We start from the raw sequence: 22797 nt of genomic DNA, 5'->3' as shown, positions 1-22797 counted from the left end.
CCTACCAACCCTGGGCATTTATGAAACCTAGAGACTCAGAAAAAATCCATACATCTGTCGAAGAAACCTGGGCTAACCTGGCCCCGACCAGGTTCAGGCGGTTACGGCAGGCTTCTTTATCTCTAGATCTGACAGTCGGTAAGCGGGGTGGCAGGCTGGCAGTTATCTTTTGTGACCATCTTACTGCCTCCTGTTCTTCAGTCTCTAACAGCCCAGACTGTAAAACTCTTCCATTCAAAACTGAACTCATAAAAAATATACTTTTAATGGGCTATTGTTTTACAGCCCTCCAGGTGTGAGAAGTTCCTTCGTTCAAAGCATAAGTCCACTGCTTGAATTCAACCTTAATTCCTCAGACTTTACGATTCTGGGAGATTGCAATTTCAACCTTGAGAAGACGAATGACAAAGATACAGATTTTCTGATCGATACTATGGCTACCCTAGGATTACACCCGATAATGAACCTTCCCACCCATATATTAGATGGCATCTTCACTAGTAATCCGTTTCTCCATGTTACTGGCTCTCTAACACTTTTGTGGTCAAATCACAGAGCAGTTATGTTGTATACCTTATTCACAATCTAGCTGCAGTTCTACTGCTATGGTTAGTAGGGTCAAGCCTGGTATAACATTGATGCTTCAGAACTCAAACAGCATCATCGGACACAAAACCTACCGATATGACAGATCTTAAATTAGCCATACAGAATTATTTAACCTGGATAGGTGCAGCAATAGATGTTATTGTGCTTGGAAAAAGCTATACCAGTTGGAGAAAAACCCATCAGATCCCTGGTTTACTGAAAGGCTCAGAGCCCAGAAATAGCTCTGTGGGAGGAAGGAGTGGAAATGGAAATCAAATGATGACTTACTGGACAAAGAGATCTGCACTCAATCTATTGCAAATTACAAAAAGTTAACCCTTGAGGAAAAACCTAAGTATATTCTGCTACTGTGTATGTGAAGAAAGAGTTTCAAAAAGCAAATTGTGAAATTAACAACCTTTGAACAAGGTTGGAATGAATGCAACCAAAAATGTCAGGCATATGTTTCTCATAGACATATTCTTTTACAGGTGCCATCAGCATCCAGTAATTTGTGGAGGTTTAGTACACCTAGAATTCAGGTTTTTCGGTTGTATTCATTTCAACCTTTTTCAAAAGTTGTTAATTTCACAGTTTGCTTTTTAACACTCTTTTTTCACATAGGCAGTAGCAAACGTATATATGCAGTGGTCCTGAAGAAGGCCTTGGACTAGTTAATTTCCGGTTGGCTGAAACATGTAGACCAGATTTCCGGCAGTTATTTGTTAAAACTGCTCTTGCACTGTTTTTTGTTTGGATATTAAGAGATACCCTTTAAAATATATTCTCTCTCTTGATCTTCAATTTTAAATTGCACTTCATCACTTTTTGATCTTGCACTGCGCCTGTCACTCTTAAATCTTAGTTCATCATTCTGGACAGATACTTTAGAGCTCCATCTATTAGAGCATAAATGAAAACATCTGCAAGCTCCCTTCTGATAGACAGAAGGTTGTAGCCTGTGGTTACCTTTGGGTGTAACCAGGAGGAGATCCCAGATGATGAAGCATGTCACCTAGGTGAGTGATGGGAATCTGTCCTCCTTTTAGGATTTTCTTTGTTTTTTCTAAACAGCAGTAATTTTTCCTCCTTTTTCATTTTTTAGTCTAAGAGATCATTGCAACTCTGTAAGGTTACCTGGACCTGTCAGACCCGTGGACTTCTGTTAGTGTTTATTCTGTTCCCATGAGGCCCATGGTCAAGTCTGATTTGCATATGGCTAAGTCTAAACTGGGGTTGGCATGGTGAGCAAAAGAACAATGGATTTATCCCGGATCTATTGACTGGGGGAGAATGTTTCGCTCTGCATTACGCCCATCATCTGTGTGTCTTTTGCATTAACTCTTTTGTCACCAGTAAGCATATTATTTCAGAATATCCAACTGAAAGCAAAGCATCTTCCAGTCCAGAAATTCTGGATACTTTTCTCCACTTAATACAGAGCAGGTGCTTAGCCTACTTAAGTCCACCAAGTCGGGCTCTCCGCTGGACCCCGTCCACCGAAAATTATACATCTTGCCCCAGAAATTGTAAGTGTCCATTTGACTAAAATCTTTAATGAGACAATTAAATCAGGATATTTTCTGTTAGAATGGAAGAGAGCTTCGATTCTCCCACTTCTAAAAAGCCCAGTCTTAAGCCACAGGAGTCTAGCACAGAGGTCTTCAAACTGGGAGGCGTGCCCCCCTAGGGGGGCCTCAAGTGATCCCAGGGGGGGGGCGCCATGCTCTGGCCAGAAGAAACAGTATGTTTTGTTTTCAGCCTAACAAAATGAGCAGCAGTAAGCACGTCTTTAATGGGGCCATCATTAACATAATTTGTAATGTAATTCCTGCGGGGAAAAAGGTGTCAAAAGGGAAGGGACTTCAAATTTTCTCCAAGACCACCATTACCATTTCGAATAATCTTACTGTGGATACTTTTACACATTAGTAAGGCCTACCTCACCAGAATAGTATGTTTGGAAATCATGTATTTGTTTGCATTTCTAGAACAGTGACAGAACTTAGCTGCAATGTTTAAATAAGTTTAGACATATTTAAACATTGCCAGTTTAATAGAATAATTGTAAAAAATTTGAGGCGGGGGCCCGGCAAAAAAAATTTCTACACAGGGGGCTCGGAACTAAAAAGTTTGAAGACCTCTGGCCTAGCATCTATAAGGCCACATCCCGGCTACCATTTGCATCTAAAGTTTTAGAAAAATCTCTGAATTCCGAACTTGTGTCCTTCACAGATGCAAATAAGCTTCTAGATTTGACACCATTTTGTTTCAGAGATGAGCATATCACCAGGTTGGCTCTGATTGTCATATCGGAAGAGTTAAGGTCTATATTTGATGAAGGTGACAAGGGTGTTCCGATTTTATTGGTTCTCTCTGTGGCTATCGACACAGCCAATCATAACATCTTGATTGACCGGCTTTTTGAGCTCGGCATAAGATATTCTGCTCTCTGTCTGTTGAATACCTTTATTTCAAAGAGGGAATAATACCTGCAATAGGGGAATTCAATTCCAAATTGTTTTGCCTGCCATGTGTGGTGCAGCTGGGCTCCTCACTGAGCCCTTCCCTTTTCAATCTTATATCACCCCACAAACAGGGCTCGTTAAATACCTCAGCTTCTCAGTTGTCTCATATGCCAATGACACTCACATAGTGGTCTCTGCATCTAGCAATCCAGAGGAAACAGCAACTAGATTCAACAACTGTATGGGACAGAAAGGTAACTTGATAAAAGTACATTTTTTAAAACGTAACTCCGCGAAAACGGAGGTCCTTCTTTTCGAAAAAATGATACCTCTTTTTGGTCTCCGGGTTGGTGACCTCAGGAACTGGGCTCATTTCCGACTCCTGTGAGAAAAGTTACAAACTTGGGGATCGTTTTTGACAACAAACAAAACTTCAAAGATCAGGTTAATGCCCTAGTGTCCTCCGTTTTTTTCATCCTGAGAATTATCAGGAAGATATGTCCTTTCATCCCATTGGATCTTCAGAAAAATGTAGTAAAGGCACCGGCCTTATCCAAATTGCATTACGGAAATACCCTTTTCCTGAATATTCGAAGAAGATTCCTCCACTAACTTCAGATTCTGCAAAATGCGTGAGCACGGCTTCTCCTGGAAATCCCCAAATACCAATCTGCCTCACAGACATTGGTTAAACTTTACTGGCTTCCTATAAGGAAAATAATAGAATTCAAGGCACTGTGTATGGCGTTCAAGGCACTACACAATGTTGGTCTTCTGAACTATTTGCGGGACAAATTCATTTGCTACTCCCTACCAAGAAGCTTTTGTAGATTCTTAACATTTATTTGGGGAAATGCCAAACTGTGGAATATTCTACCTTTTAATCTGAATGACAGTTCCAATCTGCTGTCCTTCAGGAAATCTTTTAAAACTTGGCTTTTCAGAAACTAGCCTGGCAGCTCTTTTCTTATGACAAAAGCATCACCAAGACACCTCAAGGCATGCAAGCGCTCTACAAAACCATAGTAATTACAAAATTTTAAATTGGTCCTTCAGCATTGCCCTGAGCCAAAAGCTGATTGGGAGTGGTCCAAATGCCTTGCCTTGTTGGCTCTTGATTATAGGAGCAGACGCTGGAGATGAGCAAAGGCAACCTCATATGATCAGGTTCACTGAACAAGGCCAACAGCCATGCCCAGCAGACTCTGGATGCAGTGAGACCAAGTACGGAGCATGGGCTAAGGGCATCCAGACTTCCAGGGGCACAGTTATAAATGTAATCAGTGAGCTAGTAGAAGGGGGACTGGCATAGGGTATACCTGAAACTTACAAACTACACTCGCAGCCTGATGGGCATGGCTGTTGACTGTGCCCAGTGAACTTCCAGGACAGTAATTAAAGGAACTCGACATGACTAAAGGTCTAGTACCAAGAGTACTCTGGTTATGGTCACAATCTGTGTCTAGTGAGTTCAATGGCCACAAGGGCTGAGCACTTGCTGTACTTGAAAGGTCCACTCTCTTTGCTCAGAGATCACTGGGCATGGCGAAAGGAAGTATGGTTGTCTACTGTGATCAGTTATTAATTAATATATTGAAAGTGGGAATCTCTTGACAAATGTCATTAAGATTGTGATCACATCCTAAAAATCAGTTAATTACTCTGTTACATTTAGTAAATCAGAAAATCAAGGGGGGAATTGATCACTTGTCCTGTGAAATCAGTGTCTTGATAGTATTGGAACCATATAAAAACAATCATAAACGTACACAGGCAACTGGCGGTATATCTTGATTCTCCGCCTTGGTGTACTGTTACAGCATAGGGTTTTTAGATAGTATATACGCTGTCCTCCACCTGCAGTTAGACCAACTGATTTGCCAGTAGTGTCCAGAAATAAAAAGAGGACGTGAATGTGCTCAAGTGTAGTAAAAAGAAAATTCCCCACATCACCGAGTGACACAGAACTTTATTGGTGATGTGAGAAATTAAAACATAAAGGTGGTGCGTATGTAAACCCAGTTACCAGTCTACCACACTAATAGGTCATAGGTCAGCATGTTTCAGCCTTCTCATGTCTTCTTGAGGCTTTCGTCAGGACCAATTGTGCTTAGGTGCTCACTGTGGCTCCTAATAAAGCGGTAACTTACCACTTATGTTTATCTGGAGTCAGATCTATTGTATCTGAAATTTCCGAATTCTATCTTCTCCTTTCCTCAAGATGCCGTGTGGCGATATTAAAACCTCATTCGGTTCAAACAAGTCAGTGACTTGTTCCGTGTCCTTGCGTGGCATCCCGGGACGCCGTGCAAGGACACAGCCAAAGCGAGCACCTAAGCACAATTGGTCCTGATGAAAGCCTCAAGAAGACATGAGAAGGCTAAAACATGTTGACCTAAGACCTATTAGTGTGGTAAACTGGTAACTGGGTCTACATATGCACCACCTTTATGTTTTCATTTCTCACATCACCATCTTTTTGAGTAACGTTCTGTGTCACCCGTGATGTAAGGAATTTTATTTTCACTGCACTTGAGCACATTCACGTCCTCTTTTTATTTCTGGACACTACTGACAAATCAGTTGGTCTACCTCCAGGTGGAGGACAGCGTATATACTATACCGCCAGTTGCTTGTGTACGTTTATGAGGGTTATTATATGGTTCCAATACTACCAAGACCTTGATTTCACAGGACAAGGGATCCATTCCCCCTTGATTTTCTGAACTAACCATTGGAAGCCAAATGGATCACAGCTTCTTATTCCCTCCCCCCTTGATTACCACACATGTAGTAAATCAACAATAACTTCCTTGGTAACATCATCATTCCCATCACTGCGGACTTAACTTATACTTTCAATAATTGATTCATATATGACATCACAATATGCGGACAGGTGAAATGCAAATATTTCTTTTTATATAATCTCTTTGACGACTTTTATCATTAAAAAAAAGTTTGTTTGAGCTCTGAGGAGGGGAGCACTGTGGCTTAAAAACCTGCAAAGGAAGGTAGGCCTATATAGTCTTTCTTTTTTCTTTTACTGTGTACCCTGTGCGGTATGTCAAGCCCCTGACGTTTTTTCGTTTTTTCTCATTTTTTCCCTGAAGTAACAAGGCAACAGGGCTACTCTCAGCTCAGGGATGCCTGGCTGTTGCTCTGGTGTCACCTTCACACAGGCACAGTAGAAAGAGAAAAGTGACTACTTGCTGCTCACAACAGCCATAACTACTGTCCCTGCTACAGGGCTTAATTGCTCATATAAAGAGTGCCGGTGCCCAAAGCTTTGCTCAGAAGCAGTTGGCTGAAGCTGTTAGAACCTTGGCACACTGAATGCCAAGCAAGACTGACAGTTTTCAATCCACCTCATGCCTCTTTAATTCACTACCAGACACCCATTCCCCCTTTATCTCACTCTTAAGAGTTCTTGTTTTCGCCCTTTGTGACGGTTTCTCCGTCTTTCCCTTCCTCCGCCTTTCCGATGTGTCTGTTTTCCCCTCTCCTGCTCTCCTGAAATATCTGATGCAGTAAATTATGTGCCAGTCCTCAATAAATAGATCTGGTGGTCTCCACTGGCAACCACCAGCTCAAATTAAGCACTGGCCTGCTGCAAACAGCAATATGCGCAGCAGTAAATTGTTTCGCCCAGCAATAATATATGAGGACTAAGTGCATATTTCCTTTTATTATTTGGTAGTAAACTTGTGAAAATGGACCATTAGCAAAAGCATGATTGACTATAAGTACATGATATAGCATGCTTCTCCAAATGGGTGTGCTATACAAAATCACCAGAAGGAGAGCTTCTTACAAGTACCATATTACAATACACTCAGGATCCATTCTTACGTTAACATCTAAGGTATTAACACCTAAGGCAAAACCTTAGGAACTGAATTTAGAAATTACCTATTTCTTGACAACAAAAGTATTATTAATGTTCAGTAGTAGCTCCTACTTTCACTTCCCATAGCATTACTACAGCCCAATCAACCACACAGCGCGTACCATGACTACTCTGATATCTTGAGTATCACGAAGCACTACTTATTTAGCCGTAGTTTAACTCTCTATCATAACCAACAATTAACTAAACTCACACATATGTTTTTCTCCCTCCAATGCACAATATATGATGTCCCATTATACCTTTAGCTTTGACTTGCTTCTAAAATTTGGTGTCACTTTCCTCCCACACTCCATGAAGTTGACCCCAAATGCTTCCCTCTGTTTGTTCATATGACTCATATTCCATGAGGACAGACGTTTCTCTGTCCAGGCCACTAGAACATAGAACCATCAACCCCCCTAGATTTCCACTGTTCACCAACCTTTGCTGGTGTAAATGAATCTAAATTCATTGGAAGTCCAGCTAGTGGTCACGGGCTGCCGTGTACCCAGAGACCTTTTGGTAATGTCCACTATACATTGAGTGAGTAACCCTCCATAGATTTTTAGGTGCAAACAATCTTACAGCATCTAACTTTCTACTCACTACCATTTTACGATTTGTCATTCAGAGCAGAAGACTGTCTGGCACATCATACTGGCCTATTGAACATCACTGTACAGCAGCATCACTTTATATGACAAGCCAACCAGGTATACAGACACAAAAGACAGGGCCAGATTTACAAGCTCCTTGCTCCACTTTTGCGTCACTTTTCCCATGTTAAAAATTACGCAAAAGTGGCGCAAGGGGCTTTGAAATCTGCCCCACAGTTTTTAAGCATCAAACACGACAATAGGTGTGCACAGTATGTGCGTGATCACATTCCATAAATAATGAGTAGTGTATTTTCATTTCAGATGGGCTTAATGTGTTTGATTTACCTGTTGACGTGCTGCATTATATTTCCAGGCCAGGCCAATTGTACCTTCAGTTGTCCCCGGTGCTCAACAAAAAAATCCACCAATGTCCTTGTGATTGTTGTTGATGTGTGGAAGAAAAAGGCTGGGATCCAAAGCATTGCCCCGTCAAGTTTTTTCAAACTCAGAAAGAAGTTATTTCGGTCTTGAATAGTTAAGAGGTTGTTGTAGTACTTCTCCAGGATGCTCGGATTGAACGTTGTGAGGTTGGTTTTCTTCCCAACATCTCTTTGGAAAACTTCAGTGGGTGCAAAATTGCATCGAAAAACAAAATCCGACTTGTCAATTTCCGGGCCACACTGGCTTCCTGTTAGGATCCCACTGTTTCCGACAACAGCGCAAATGTTGTAGTGCTTATTCAAGACAGGCGACGTCTCTGGAAGCAGGGACTTGAAGTTATTACTAACAGAAAAAACGTATTTGTGGCTGGAATAATCATAGTGCATCAGTTGTCCAATTCGAACACTATTTTTTGTTAAAGAAAAGTTTTTCATCACATCAACATATTGGAGAATGTCTTGCCTACAAAATAAATACAGATGAATAGAATTATTTATTGAATTAAGAAGGACAATTATTTTGTTAACAGAAAATAATTATGTTCATATTCTATGTTTCACATGTACAAGGCTTGTTTTCCTTCTATATGCATGCGCTGATCAATGGCTGCCCAACAGTGTGTGTCCAAGTATTTTAAGAGAACTTTCTGCTCTCTGCTGCCACAGATTCGGAGAATGGAGAGAGGGAGTTGCATCATGTGATAAATTGGAGCTACTGTGACTCTTTAACGCAATGGCAAAGGTATCAAGAATGAACTAGCATTGTCTGACATACTTTGCAGGATGTTACAATTACAAAATAGTCCCTGACAGGCGACATTCACACAGAAAACAATGAACATAGGCCTGAAATCAGTGCTATATTAAAGTTGTCCAGGCGGACAGAAAATGTAATAATGTATCAAATCACATAAAACCAAAGAATAAAGTGTGACACAATCCTGCGTCCAACGAAGCATATATATGACAAATAAACAAATGAACAGAAATTCACAAATTCAGAAAAAGGCTTGTAACTTGTTTCAAGAAATGCAACAAGCAAACAATATGTAGAGACACCGTTACACATCAGTAATGAATTCAATTGCGTTTATGGTGCATTTAAGGTCGACGACGTTTTGATCCCGTAGAAACAATATGGGGATCATCATCAGGACGTAAAAATTACATACCTGAGGGAATTTTAGCCAAGTGTAATAGCAAGGAGCAAGCAATGAGGCAATGTCGATAATGCCAGGAAGGGATTACTGCGGTCACACTGAGGGACGTTAGATCACTTCAGCGTCTAGGCGCATAGCAAAGGAGTTAAGGTGGGATTGGGGCAATTCCCATTTGAGGATATTGGTATGGAGAGATGTGGTAACCAAATTACATGAATAGTGGCAACCAATCCAATTTGGAACCATATGAAAGGTGCTGTGAGTCACGCAACTGTGATGCGTGTACTCCTGAGCCGGTACAATGACCTGTATATCCTTTGGGATTCCGGTGTGCTTTGAAGGATGGGCTTTCCGGTTGTGGCAGGCCTCACCTAAAAGGCAGTGATCTACGTCACAGAGTCACCGAGGCATGGTAGAATCTAGCCACGCCAAGTCTGACCCATAATCAGCCCCATTTGCTCTTCCCTTAAAATCTTCTAACTGGAGCCTCAGGGTAGCAGGTGATGTCACAAGAAGTGCTCTCGTTCACAACTGGACTACATCAATTCAGTTCTGAGTACCCATGGAGATCCCCTTTAAATATTGAATTACATGTATGAGAAACACCAAAGTCTGCACTACCGAACTGGCTGATTAGCTGGTTGGCGAACAGAAACACGGACCCAAAGTAGAGAGGCAAGTTGTTTTATTTCAGCCAAAACCTCGAACTTGACGCGTTTCGAGTACCATGTACCCTTGGTCACAAGTCAAATCGGAAACATTACTCGCCATTTTTAAATGCAAACCCTGTGTTGTTGTGCTCAGACCACGTGGTTAATAGACATAAACAAATACTAATTGTGTAAAGCACCTGTGAGTCTGTTTTCTTGAAACATTTTTGCCATCTCAAATATTTTTTTATTATTTCTGCATAAATGCAATGGTAATTTTTAACTATGGTATAGTATTTATATAACATATTTCATAGTTATAAAACCTCAGATAAAAGGAAGTTGAAATATATGTATAAATACAGTCATTTGGGATAAGACTTAAACCATCTCACCTTCTGTTATAAGTACTGCTATAGAATTCAATAAATATATATGAAAAACACATGAAAACCACAGTACATAAAAGAAGTAAAAGGATGTGCAAAAATGCATAATTGTACTGTAAACATTGAATATGTTTACTTACTTTTTGCAAAATATATATATATATATTTTTTATATCAGCATAAATGCCTGTGAAGAACTTCTATGTATCATATGATATAGATGTGCAAAAATCGCAATGAAAAAGGTGCAATAATAATCCTAAGGTGCTATAGAGATCCAAATGGGTCTATATAAAGTGTCAGTGCAGATTATTTTTACACACATATAAATATATACATAATTAAAAACACAGTAATATGATATTTTTCCAAATCAACTAAGTTAAAAAGGACTAAAATCATAAGAAAAATATATATATATATACATAGCAGCAGTCTTTTCTTTCATTTTTACATGGATTCATGTGAAATGCAATGTTGGCGATACATGCTGTCTCCAAAGAACATATGCGGGACTATCTACAGAAAATGATACAAATCCTCCGTATTGTTTAGACCGTTAGGAATCTTACTGTCTAACTCCATAATCATCCTCGATTCCAATTTTCTCAACAATTTTTCCCTATCTCCTCCTTGTCTGACTTTAGGGATAGCTGCCACTACAAAATACTGCAAACAATTTAAGTCATTGTTGTGTGTGGTTTTGAAGTGCTGGGCAACTGGATATGTTGAATCGTTGTTTACAATAGCACTTAAATGTTGCAGTATTCTGATATGCACCTGAAGCTTAGTACTTCCCACATACTTGAGCCCACAGGTGCACGTCAGTATGCAAACCGCAAATTTAGTTTTGCAATTATAATGACCTTTAATTGCAATTTTTTCTGGGCTAAAGGGAGTGATGTAAGAAGTAGTGTTGACCCCGAATCGGCATGCCCTACAGGAGGAGCATTTAAAAAAACCTTGTTTAGGCTGTAACCATTTAATGGCCGTAGCTGATTCGGGAATGGTCTTCACAATTTGAGTACTCATGGAAGGGCCCTTCCTATGAGTAATGATAGGCTGAGATGGTAAGACTGGAGCCAAAACTCCATCAGTTAAAATAATTGGCCAATTACGTTTGATGATAACGCAAATTGTTCTTTCTTGTTTACAAAAGGCAGTGATTAATCTAGGGTTATTAGATGGCATGTTTGATTGTACTGTGTCATTTTTGGTGGATAGGGGACTCTCCCTCGATCTTAAATCCACTTTGATGATCGCATTTGACAAAATGGACTCGCTATAACTCCTAGCTCTAAATCTCTATAGGGCTTCAAGTTTACAAATATCGAAATCCTCTTCTGTGCTGTAGATTCGTTTAAGACGTATCAATTCTCCTAATGGGATGCTTTTGATTGTGTGTCTCGGATGCTGACTGCTGGCATGCAGGGTAGTGTTGCCAGCTGTGATCTTTCTATGCAAAGTAGTCGCTATGTTCCCATTCTTGATATAGATATTCACATCTAAGAATTTTACATGTAATGTGCTAATCTGTTAAGTAAATTTTAGATTAACTGTGTTGACATTGATATGATCAATACATTCCAGAGCACTTTTCTCATCTCCTTTCCACACCATTAAAATATCATCAATGTAGCGCCACCAGTGCGCTACATGATTGTCATAGTCAGGTTGGAATGTTCGTTTGAGGACCTGTTCCTCCCACCACCCTACATGTAAACATGCATAGGTGGGGGAAAAACAGGACCCCATCGCCACACCCCTCTTTTGTAAATATACATAATTTCCAAATAGAAAATCATTGTTGTATAGACACCATATTACGAGATCTATAAGGAGTTTGTTATGTGTATAGCAGTCCATAGGTCTCATATTTAAAAAGTATTTCAAAGCATTTAAACCTTCCTCAAATTGAATACTTGTATATAATGATTTGATGACTAAAGCTATAAACATCAAATCCTCTGACCACTGTACACATTTTAACTTATTTAATAGATCCCCTGTGTCTTTTATATAGGTAGGTAATTGTTTAACCAAGTCCTGTAAAAAGAAGTCCACATATTCCGTTATATCTTCTGCTATGCTCCCAATCGCAGAAATTATGGGTCTTCCAGGGACAGGGATGACCTCCTTGTGGACTTTTGGTATATATATATATATATATATATATATATATATATATATATCATCACGCTCCAATTCCTCCTCTTATACGAGAAAGATGACAGCACTCGGGGGTTACTCTTCGAAAAGTGCAGATTTATTTATTCCTTGCAGGCACCCTCCACAAACGCGTTTCGGCGTGCTGCCTTCGTCAGTATATATATATCCAAGTGCCTTCTCCCTTAAGAAAGAAAGAAGCAGGAACCCAGGAGGAATCTTTGGGGAGACTTTAATGTTCAGCATATATATATATATATATATATATATATATATATATATATATACACAAACACACACACCTATATTACCTACTGGTGGTCCCCAGTAGGTTGTTATGGTGAGGACCTACTTTCAATGGAAAAAGTGTTTTTGACCTGCCTATATATTGATGCCATTTGACAAATATTCACAAAATTTTCCCAAAAAAGCGAGCCGCTGATCCTAGTTGCACATGGAAAATTTTGGGTTATCTCTCAAGCAGGGACAGAGAAAAAGGGGAGTTAAAAAAAGTGTGTGTCCCATGTTAATTTCCGTAGGGATTTCATGCATAACTACAGCCTGAACCACTGAATGGAAATACATCACATTTGGTAGAAATGTAGATCTTAGTCCAGAAAGTGACCTTTTTGTGACTGGGTGTAAATCCAGTAGTTTTTGAGATATTAACTGAAATCCATATTTCTAGGAACGCGGATCCTATGCGGATCCTCCATGGATCCTCGCAGATCCTCCTCAAATCCTCCTTAAATTTGCGAATCCACCCACCACCAGCAATAAAGTTAAGACGTGATAGAAGGGGTCAGGGTAGAGGTAGAGGTACTTTGACCCCATGGGACTAAAGGAGGGGTCTGTTAGAGATCCCTCATGGGGCAGAAATTGTCTGAAACCCTTTTTTTTCCACACGAGGTTCTCCAAATCCTCCTGGATTCAGGTGGCTCCGGTTGGATCCACAGACCCAGACCCCAATTTAAAAAAACATACACTCACTCACAGATCCACACACCTATTCACACATCACTGATGACATCTCACATGACATCTTAAATGACATCACTGATGACATCATCTAGTGATTATGAGTTTTTTTCTAAAAGTAAATGAGTTTTCAACATATATACTAAGGTAAGTGCAGTGGGAGTGCCTGTATGGGTGAGTTAGTGGGTGTATAAGTGGTGTATAGAAGAGTGGGTATATCAGAGACTGTATACATGAGTGAGTTGGTGGGTGAATTTTGTATAGATGAGTGTGTGTGTGTTAAAGGGGCTGTAATGGTGAATGAGAGGGTGAATGAGTGCCTGTATGGGTGAATGTGTTGGTGTGTTAGTGGCTGGGAATGGTCAAGGAGAGGGTTCAAGAGTGACTGAATGATTGACTGAGCAGGTACATAATTGTCTGGACGCATCAGACAAAGTACTTGAGATACTGTATGGGTGCATGAATGGGTGCACAAGTGGCTGTATGGGTGGGTGTATGAATGACTGTATGGGTGAGTGAATGGACGTGTGAGAGACTGTATGTGTGAATTAATGAGTGTGAAAGAGGTTATATGAGACAGCATGTGTTTGTGTCTGTGTATGTATAGGTGAGTTAGTACAAGTGTTAGTTTATCTATGAATAAGTGAGTGAATGTCTGGTAACTATATGGGTGAGTGAGTAGTTGTGTGAGTGACCGTATGGGTGAGTGAATAGGTATGCGAGTATTTCTATGGGTGACTGATTCAGTATGAGAATGGGTGTATGAGTGCGTGTGTATGTCTTTATAACTGGATATGTGGGTGGCTGTATTGGATAGTGAGTAGGTGCATAAATTGCACTATATGTGAATTAGTGGTTGTGTTAGTTTGCTTTATGGGTGAGTTGATGTGTGAGTAGCTCTATGAATCAATGAGTAGGTGTGTTAGTGTTTGTATGGGTGTGTGCATGGGTATGTCAGTGATTGTGTGTATGCGCATGTATGATTTGTTGTAATGGGGTTATAAGTGGGTGTGTGAGTGCTTGTGTGGATGAAGTCATTACTGATGTCATTTGAGCTGTCATCGGTGATGTCATTTGAGATGTCATCAGTGATGTCACTGACCTTGCCCTGAGTGATGTAATATGTGAGGTCATCAGCAGTACATTGGGGGCGTAAGTTATAGTTAGGTCAGCTAACTATAAATGCTGAGTTTCTCTGGTTTTGTACAAGTGAAATGCCAGCCTCACTATAATGTCCCTGTAACCTTTTTTTTCAGTGAATTTCTGAATTGTCTGTTTGGGTTTGTGAATGGGGGTGATAGAGTCTGTTTGGGTTTGTAAATAGGTGTCACAGTGTCTGTCTAGGTTTGTGAATGGGTATGAAAGTGTGTCTATGAATATGTGAATGGAGGGAACAGTGTCTGTTTTGGTTCATAAATGAGTGTGACAATGCCTGTATGGATTTGTGAATGGATGTAACAGTGTCTGTATAAGTATGTGAATGGGTGGGACAGTATCTGCATGGTTATCTGAATGGGTGCGACAGTAAGAGTAAGTGTAAAAATGTATATATATATATATTTTCCAGCATCGTTAAATCTGGTAATCCCTTGCGAGGCTCGCTGAGCCTCGCAAGGGATCCACTGATTTTAAGAGGCCAAAAGAAAGTTTTTTTCACATTTCTGACCCCAGGACACATGCTCAGCCCTCTTTCATAACATGCATAAAGGGTCAGGAAACCTCTCACCTGATCCATCCATTCAGTTTGCAAACAACTTTTAAGCCCTGGGGACTGTTTTCTCAACAAACAAAATATCCAGGCACAACTTTTCTGTGAAGGTGCGGCCAGCCAATCAGGAGTTCGCGAGTGTGCATAAATCCATGTGTAATTCCCAACAAAATACAAATCACAAAAAGCACGATCTGCAAACAACATCTACCTTCCTGACAAATTTGGTGGAATTTCATCCAGTGGTTCAAACTGTAGGCTTGTTCAAAGGTCCAAAGGGAATTAACATGGGGATAGCGCATTTTGGGACCCCCCTTTTTTCTCTGCCCCCTATTTCATGAACCACCCCAAAACTTTCCAATGAGCGTCTGCAGTCCCAGAAAAATGTTTGGGGAAACTTTAATGGAGATTCATCAAGTGGAACCAAAGATATAGGCATTTTAAATTGTCCTTTTTGATAGACACTCCGTCCTAACTAGAACTACTGACTGGCGACCGCCCGTAGGTAATTTATATATACACAAATATATATATATATATATATATATATATATATATATATATATATATATATATATATATATATATATATATATATATATATATATATATATATATCATTCAATATAGCTCCTCCGCTAAGGTATCTTGTAGACACATAGCTTTCTGCTATGACATACTGTGTAGAACACTATGTTTAGCATTCCATGGTAGGTGTTCCAGATCTCTGCAGTTGCTGAGTAGGACTGAAACAGTCACTAGGGTCACCCGTGTGCTGTCCATACACCATGAAGAAATAAAGAAAATGTGTACCCAGGTGTTCTCTGCTGTGTGACCTCCCGCCAGACAATACAATTGCATATAGAATATTGCATGATAATAATACTGCATCAAGATGGCCTACCACTGCCTTGAAAGGTCTTGCAGAAAAGAACTCAGCTCCAGATCTGGCACTGACTTGGTCTTTGCCTGCTGGTCCTTGCAGGACTGGAGCCAACATGAGCTTGGGAAGCCATCCCAGGCAGCCAGAACTGGATGGGCACCATTATTGTGATATGAAAGCGCCCTCCTGCCAACCTGACATGAGCATTTGCTGGACCATTGCATGGTCAATGGTCAGCGGAGGTAGTCAAAAGGGTTGGCAGCTAGGGCGAAGGGGGCTCATGTGTGGTGTTTGGGCTACTAGGGATCCCTGTGTCTGGATACAGGCCCCCAATGATTGACTAGACGGCATATCAGCATATTCTTTCAACACGTATTGAAACAAATATTTGCAACAATTCTTTCACCATGTTTTCCTAATATGAATGACATGACTGCAGCCATATTGGAAGGAAAAATGGAAGCCTCCCCATACAAAAGGCTTGCTTTTGATGATTATCAGACCAGCAGGGCTAGGCTATGAAGATGGTGCCATTTCCTAATTCCATCAGAGTATTTTCACTAGCACATTCTACAGCAGGCCGTGCTCTTCCGCACAGCTTGTAAATAGGAAAATGTGAACACTGATATGCTTTTGTTTTGAAACTTTGAAACCGTGCTAATAGAAACTGCTTACATGCAGTTGTAACTGTCCTAATGTAAAGCGCTACGGTACAGATCGGTTCCTGTTTGTGCTATATATAAAATGCAAAATACGCTCAAGTTACATATGTTATTTTCAAAAACACGTAATCAAACCAAACCTGGCATATTATGGATAGGTAAAAGACTTTGTCATTTACAACATCAATAGCTCTAACTCTTGAACATGCGAGACCTATTGCATTGCAAATGCTTGTTATGTTTTCTCAAACTTTGCGCCCCCTTTCGCTTGGTTGCCTCCTTAACCAACTACTATGCCACTTACTGCACCCATTAGCAGTATTTAAACGTCCTGTGTTGGTTATACACAGATTCACAACTCTTACGAGGAGGCATTTTGGGGGAGAGCATTTTGCAAATTATAGAACTCCATTAGCAGAATTGTTTAGGTCAAGCTTAACAGCACCATTAACAGTTGTTTAAAATATACACAGTGTTGGCTTTTGCTCCACCCAGAGCAGTATGCCTGTCATGCTATTGGCTGTTTACTGTATCATTGCTCCTTCTATTGAGTGCTTTTGCATTGCAGTGCTTGGGGGACTATTTGACATCTCAAAACCACACTGAATCACACGGATTCCCCACAAGTTATATTATTTGCCTAATATACATGCACTGTTTACAGAAACAATCTGTTTTGTTTTTTCGTGTCAGCAACTAGGCTTGTATTTCACTGCCTGTTCTGTCAGTTATGCATCTCTGAAGGGCAGACTGTGGGTGATTTCATGGGACCCAAGAGTGGGTGAGCCTCTGAGAAGGCTGTTTGACCACATTTGCAAATTCTGATGCATTTTTTACTTTAGGGACATATGTGTCAGCACTCATGTCATCGGCTGAGAGGCAGCCAGGACTGATACAATATCCAGGCCATCACCAGGTGCATATTGGTACCACCACAAATATTTCCAGTATGTTGCCAAATTGCAACAAATTGCCTAGATATGCCTTATTACTAGTGGAAATGGGGTGACCATATGTCAAAATATATTTAGCCTGGGTTACTGAAAAGAATTGTCTCTTTCGGGACAACTAGCAGGAGCAAAGCCAATAGCTCTAATGAAATGAGCTAATGCATTCAAAAAGCCTTCTGTTTACACATTCGAGCCATCCACATAGGGGGTTCCATATCTTGTAGTGGGAATAGACAACAAATAAATTAAACAATTCAAGCACGAACAGCAGACCAAGTAATCAATTTCAGCCACATACGGCATAAACACGAAAAATAAAAAAATAGTTTTGCTCCATTTTGTTGACTTACCTTTGCCTTAGAAACGCAGTCCTGTTGAATATCCATTTCGGTTTTTCCTGTAGCTCCTGCGTCAGTGAATTAGTAATTGGTACAAAGGAAGGGTCCAAAAACTTCAGGGCAAATTGTGACCTGAAAAAATAAACCGTGTCCAAGTTAACATGTTATCCGCTCCAAAAAGTGAGCAATGCGATGAAGTGCAGTAGGCTAATTTAAGGTTCCTTTAGCCTAACAGTATTTTACAAGTTTGCATGTAGAGCAAAGACGCGAACTTGGTGTGGCTGTGTGTAAATACGAATGCTTTGTACAGGCGCTGTCTAAAGAATTGGGCCCGGGTGCCAGACTCTGTTCAGCACCCTGGACAGAGCTCTCCCTGCTCCCGGGCCCGGCCGCGCCCCTCGGCCCCCCCTCGGCCCGGGGAGGGCAGGCCCGCATGCTCAAATGTCATCTCATTGGCATGCAACTCCCGAACTGACTCCGCACATACAATCTATATTTGCATCGTCTTGAAAACGGGGCCAATGTGAAATAGCTTATGTGATGCTTGTGGGGGGCACGGCCTGCAAAGGTGAGTGGGGAGAGGGAGTGGAGAAAAGAGGCCCGGACCTTAATAGAGGCCGAGTGTCATAACAGAAATGTGGGGGTAAGGTGGGAGGCGATGGTAGATGTGGAGAGCTGGGAGATGTCGAGCTGTACAGAGAGGAAATGCATTACATAGAACAGAAGAGGGGGATAGATTAAGGCTGAATCAGAATGTGTTGGGGGTGCGAGTTGGGGGGCTTTATACTTGCTAAATAATCGGTTGAGGATGGCCAAGAACCCAAGAACTATGCAGGTGTGTTTGAAAGAGCACAGCACATTGCATCCCGGCCTTCCATGCCTTGTGCTTCTATAGTGTCATATTCCAATATGGCGGCTGCCATCGTGATGGTTGGACCGATACACAGGCCTAACCACTAAAGAGGCTCTCACGACCACCGTTAGCAGGCTTTCAAATGCAGTACTGCGACAAAGACTGCTTAGAACGTACACCGACATGTTCTGCCTCTTTTTGGGGCTCTGTGGCCCTGAGTTCTGCTGCCGGTAGCCAGGAGCCCTGAATTATACCTGCGGCCCTGAGCTCTACTCTATATAACTCCAGGACTGGCCTTGAGTTCTACTGCCTCTGGCCTAGGGTTCGACTACCTCTGGTCCTTAGTTCGGCTGCCTTTGGCCCCTGGGTTCAACTGCCTGCGGCCCATAGCTCTCCTGCACATGGCCCATACTTCTACTGCCCATGGCCTGTGGCTTCTACTGCCCGTGGCCACGGGTGCTCCTGCTTGGGGCCCTGGACTCTACTGTATGCACAGCTGCACTATCCTTGAGATATAATGCCTGTGACGCTGAGTTCTACTGCCTCTGGCCCTGGAATTTTCTGTATGCAACTCATTGTTTTTGTCGTATATAGCTAGAACTCGACCCGAAGGTACCAGAGCGCTTTACATGAGCACTAGTTGGGTTGCAGACGAACACATTCATTTGGTTAGGTACGAAGAGATTAAGGGATTTGCCCAGAATCACAGGATGTTAAGCACCCCCTGCAGAGATTCGAACCTGGTTCCCCAGCTTCGAGGTCCACCGCTCTAGCCGGTAGGCCACACCCGTGGCCCATTAGTTTTGATGCCTGTGGCCGTGGGAGTGTATTGTCTACTGTATTCACCACAGCCTTGTCCCTGATATCTACTGCCGGTGGCCCTGGGTTCTTGCGCCCTGAGTTCTTCTGCCCTGTGGCCCATAGTTGTACTGTATCTACCCCCAGTCCTGCAGTCGGCGCCCCTGGGTTCTACTCTCTGCTCCTGAGCTCCGTTGGCTGTAGCTCTGCTCCCTACGCCCATGAGCTCTGCTATCATGTCCCATGCAATCTGTCATCGGGGCCTCTGAAATTTGGGCCCCAGCCCTTCCTTCTTCTGTAGTATTGTCGCCGCTGCCTCCCAGTCCTGCTGTGCGCCCATCACCCCCTGCTCTGTTGTTCTACCCCCTGGCCCCGAGATCTGCCGCAGGGATTAATCCGAGCGTTTAGAGAATTGTGTACTGTCCGCAAGAGACCCCTTCCCCCCTCATCCCAAACCCACCACCCACGGGCCTCGGACCCCCTCTCGGGTGGCCCTGCTCTCAGGCTCCCCTGCAATCTGTGCGGCCCGGCCCTCCCTTCCCGGGTTTCCCGTCCTGCAGACATCACCGCCGCTGCTTCCTGCAGAGAGCGACCCCTCCTCCCACGGAGAGAGAAGACGCACGGCCACCCAGTAAACAACAGCAGCCCCCTCTCCACCGCTCTGACCCCCTCCCACGGAAAATCACCAGCAAGAAGCGGCCTGAACAGCCCCCTCAGCCCCCGCTTCCACCGAGCCCGGTTCACACCATGAAGCTCACACGCATGTCCCATCCGTGGCGCCTCTGATCTAAGCAAGATGAGCGGCAGACATGACTGATCCCTGCAGGCATGTAACCACGGGGTGGGAGATCAAACAGCCCCCCTCCATGCCTGCTAGTCACCTCATCCTGCACAGAAACACACCAAGAACACAGGCAGGCAGAGGGAGCACCACAGTGAGCGGACAGCAATGGCTGCACCCTGCCTGGCATCCATCCAAAACGGTGGAATACACACCGGCCCACCCCTCCTAGCAGGTCCTATCACCAGCCAAATACACACACCACACATTAAAGCCGTTAAAAAAAAACAGACCACTGCCTCTCACCCACCAGTGAGCACGGGGCCTCAGCCCTGCCAGGCACGCACTTACCGAAACCCGGCGTGGAACATGTACATCCGAGGCCCCCCCGAGCTGGCGTACCGGGGGGTGGTGAAGATGTTGTCCTTCTTCAGGGAGACATAGCTGATGAGGGACAGGATCAGCAGCGCCACGCTAAGCATCACCAGCCCCAACACGCTCGCTACCCGCACCATTTTGAAAACTCTCATCCCTGGGGGGGAACCAATTCAGAGAAACATTAAATCATACGAGGAAGGGCGCGCGCCCCGGCGTCGAGACATGCAGCAGATGCAGGCAGGGAATGGAGCCGGGGCCGACGGGGTGGGGGGGAAGACTGGAGCTAAAATGGAGAGCTGGGCGGCAGGGAAATGGCAGCCGGCTGCGCTGGTGCTGCGTGTGAGCCGCGGCTGCTGCCCGGGGCCCCCCTCATCCTCCGTCCGGAACCACGAGCTGCCATCCCTCTCCCGCTGCACGAGGAATGAGACGGGGGTTGTGCCGCCGCTCGATACAGGCACAGCATTTAATTAATGAACTCTAATCTCGCCGAGCGAGCTCTCGGCGCGGGGGAGGGGCTGGAATTAAGGCATCCGTCCCTGACACGCATTACCTGCCCGGGATGCAAATGCATGGGTTAGGAGGATGTATATTTGAATGTATGCAAAGCGCCGGCACCAGGCACGGAGATGCTCTAAGCAAAGGCAACGCGTTTCATGGAAACTGACTGTATACAGAGCACATATAGCAGCCCCCACGCCGGGAGGCTGTGATAAAACAACAGGGCATGTACATTGTATCAGTGATGTGTGTACATCCCTGCGTGGCAGGCACAGAGACCATCCCCGGGCACCGGGATTGCCCCTCCAGGGTCGAATGTTACATGGTCTGGGTGAGATACATAATCACCCATGGACCAGACAGAGTATCTATCACTGCCAGACCACATGTACATGCGCCTGCTATATAATGGCTAGATGCCATACATTACCGCACTATAAGCTTGAATTCCGAATCTACTCACAAGCACCCAGATCAAAATGTGCGTCCAAATCATGTCTAGTATGTGTACCAAATACATCAACACTGCTAACAGAGTGAAGGGTCAGTGACATCACTATGGTATATTGTAAGTATACAGGCCTGTACAATCCATATGTAAAAGGCTGCCACAGAACTGAGCACCGCGATCGAGGGAGGAAAGTGTCCATACACGTGTACCAAAAAACTGTAGCTCACAACCCTAGACTCTCAAATCAGCGGGATCATATGTATCTAGATTGTATAAGATTTAAAGATAATATGCACAATAAGATCTTCAAATGACTTCCCTCCAACACTCGCAGAACTGACACCCAAGCCTTCATCACCAGGAAGCTAAACTATGGAAATGCACTTTATGTTGGGATCAAAGCTTGTCAGAACACTTTTCAGAGGGCCAAGGGGCACGCAGGGGTTACAGGGACCAACCATGGTGTTGAGGCCATTTATTCATGATGTCTTGGTACCGGCTCGCCTATGGATTCTGAGCAGCGAAGCCAAATACCTCTTCTGTACTTGACTCTCAGTGGTAAATGTGGTTGAGCAGTCTAAGGATCCCTCTGGTGAGGTGTGAATACAGATTAGTGATCATGGGCTCACAACTCAAAATGTATGCAGCAGCAGCAATAAATCGATGTCCAGCGAAATATTCAGTTTTGAAAAAATAGAAGTATGTTACTTCTACCGCTAACCACACAAAGGAAACATACGATTTTCACAACCAATAACAGAATTCCCCTTGTAGTCGGGGCTCTAGTGTTTCAATGACAATTCCTTGTCCTACTTCTTCCTCGCATTAGCAGAAGTGGTTATTCCACTTTTACTGTTGGCAACATCCAGGGAATGCCTTACAAGCAGTGCGTGTTACAAGAGTCCACTTTGGCTCTTAAATTGAATTCACAAGTATCCTAGCGCCACAGCTATCTCAGAAGCGAGTTCCCCTGGGGCCGAACGACCCAAAACGAGTCTTAACCACTCCAGTAAGTGTGCAGAGTCCTGGAGTGTGCCAGGTCCATTGGCGCTTGCAGCGGCTCAGGTGAGTCATCTGCACGTGGACTCAGCAGGTGCAAATGGCAGGCGCATGCTCTCTCTCCCTTACGGTCTCACTCCATCAGCTATTGAAGGTTTCCTGTACTCC

The 22797-nt window shown here is 43.1% G+C and overlaps 1 protein-coding gene across 1 annotated transcript in view; it reads right to left on the bottom strand.

Annotated features, from left to right (window-relative positions):
• The window catches only part of ST8SIA3 (ST8 alpha-N-acetyl-neuraminide alpha-2,8-sialyltransferase 3), a 70956-nt gene extending 49807 nt beyond the window's left edge, over positions 1-21149 (bottom strand). The window contains exons 1-3 of the mRNA XM_086960440.1: positions 20655-21149; positions 17884-18003; positions 7893-8450 (exon numbers count right to left, since the gene is read on the bottom strand). Coding sequence (XP_086816566.1) covers positions 7893-8450; positions 17884-18003; positions 20655-20833 — 857 coding nt within the window. The 5' untranslated portion in view covers positions 20834-21149. The remainder of the gene's footprint in view (positions 1-7892; positions 8451-17883; positions 18004-20654) is intronic.
• Positions 21150-22797: the final 1648 nt, after the last annotated feature.

The sequence above is a fragment of the Lissotriton vulgaris genome, chromosome 3_1 (genome assembly GCF_964263255.1).
Source record: "Lissotriton vulgaris chromosome 3_1, aLisVul1.2, whole genome shotgun sequence".
Classification (NCBI taxonomy): domain Eukaryota; kingdom Metazoa; phylum Chordata; class Amphibia; order Caudata; family Salamandridae; genus Lissotriton; species Lissotriton vulgaris.
This window is presented reverse-complemented; position numbering and strand designations above follow the sequence as displayed.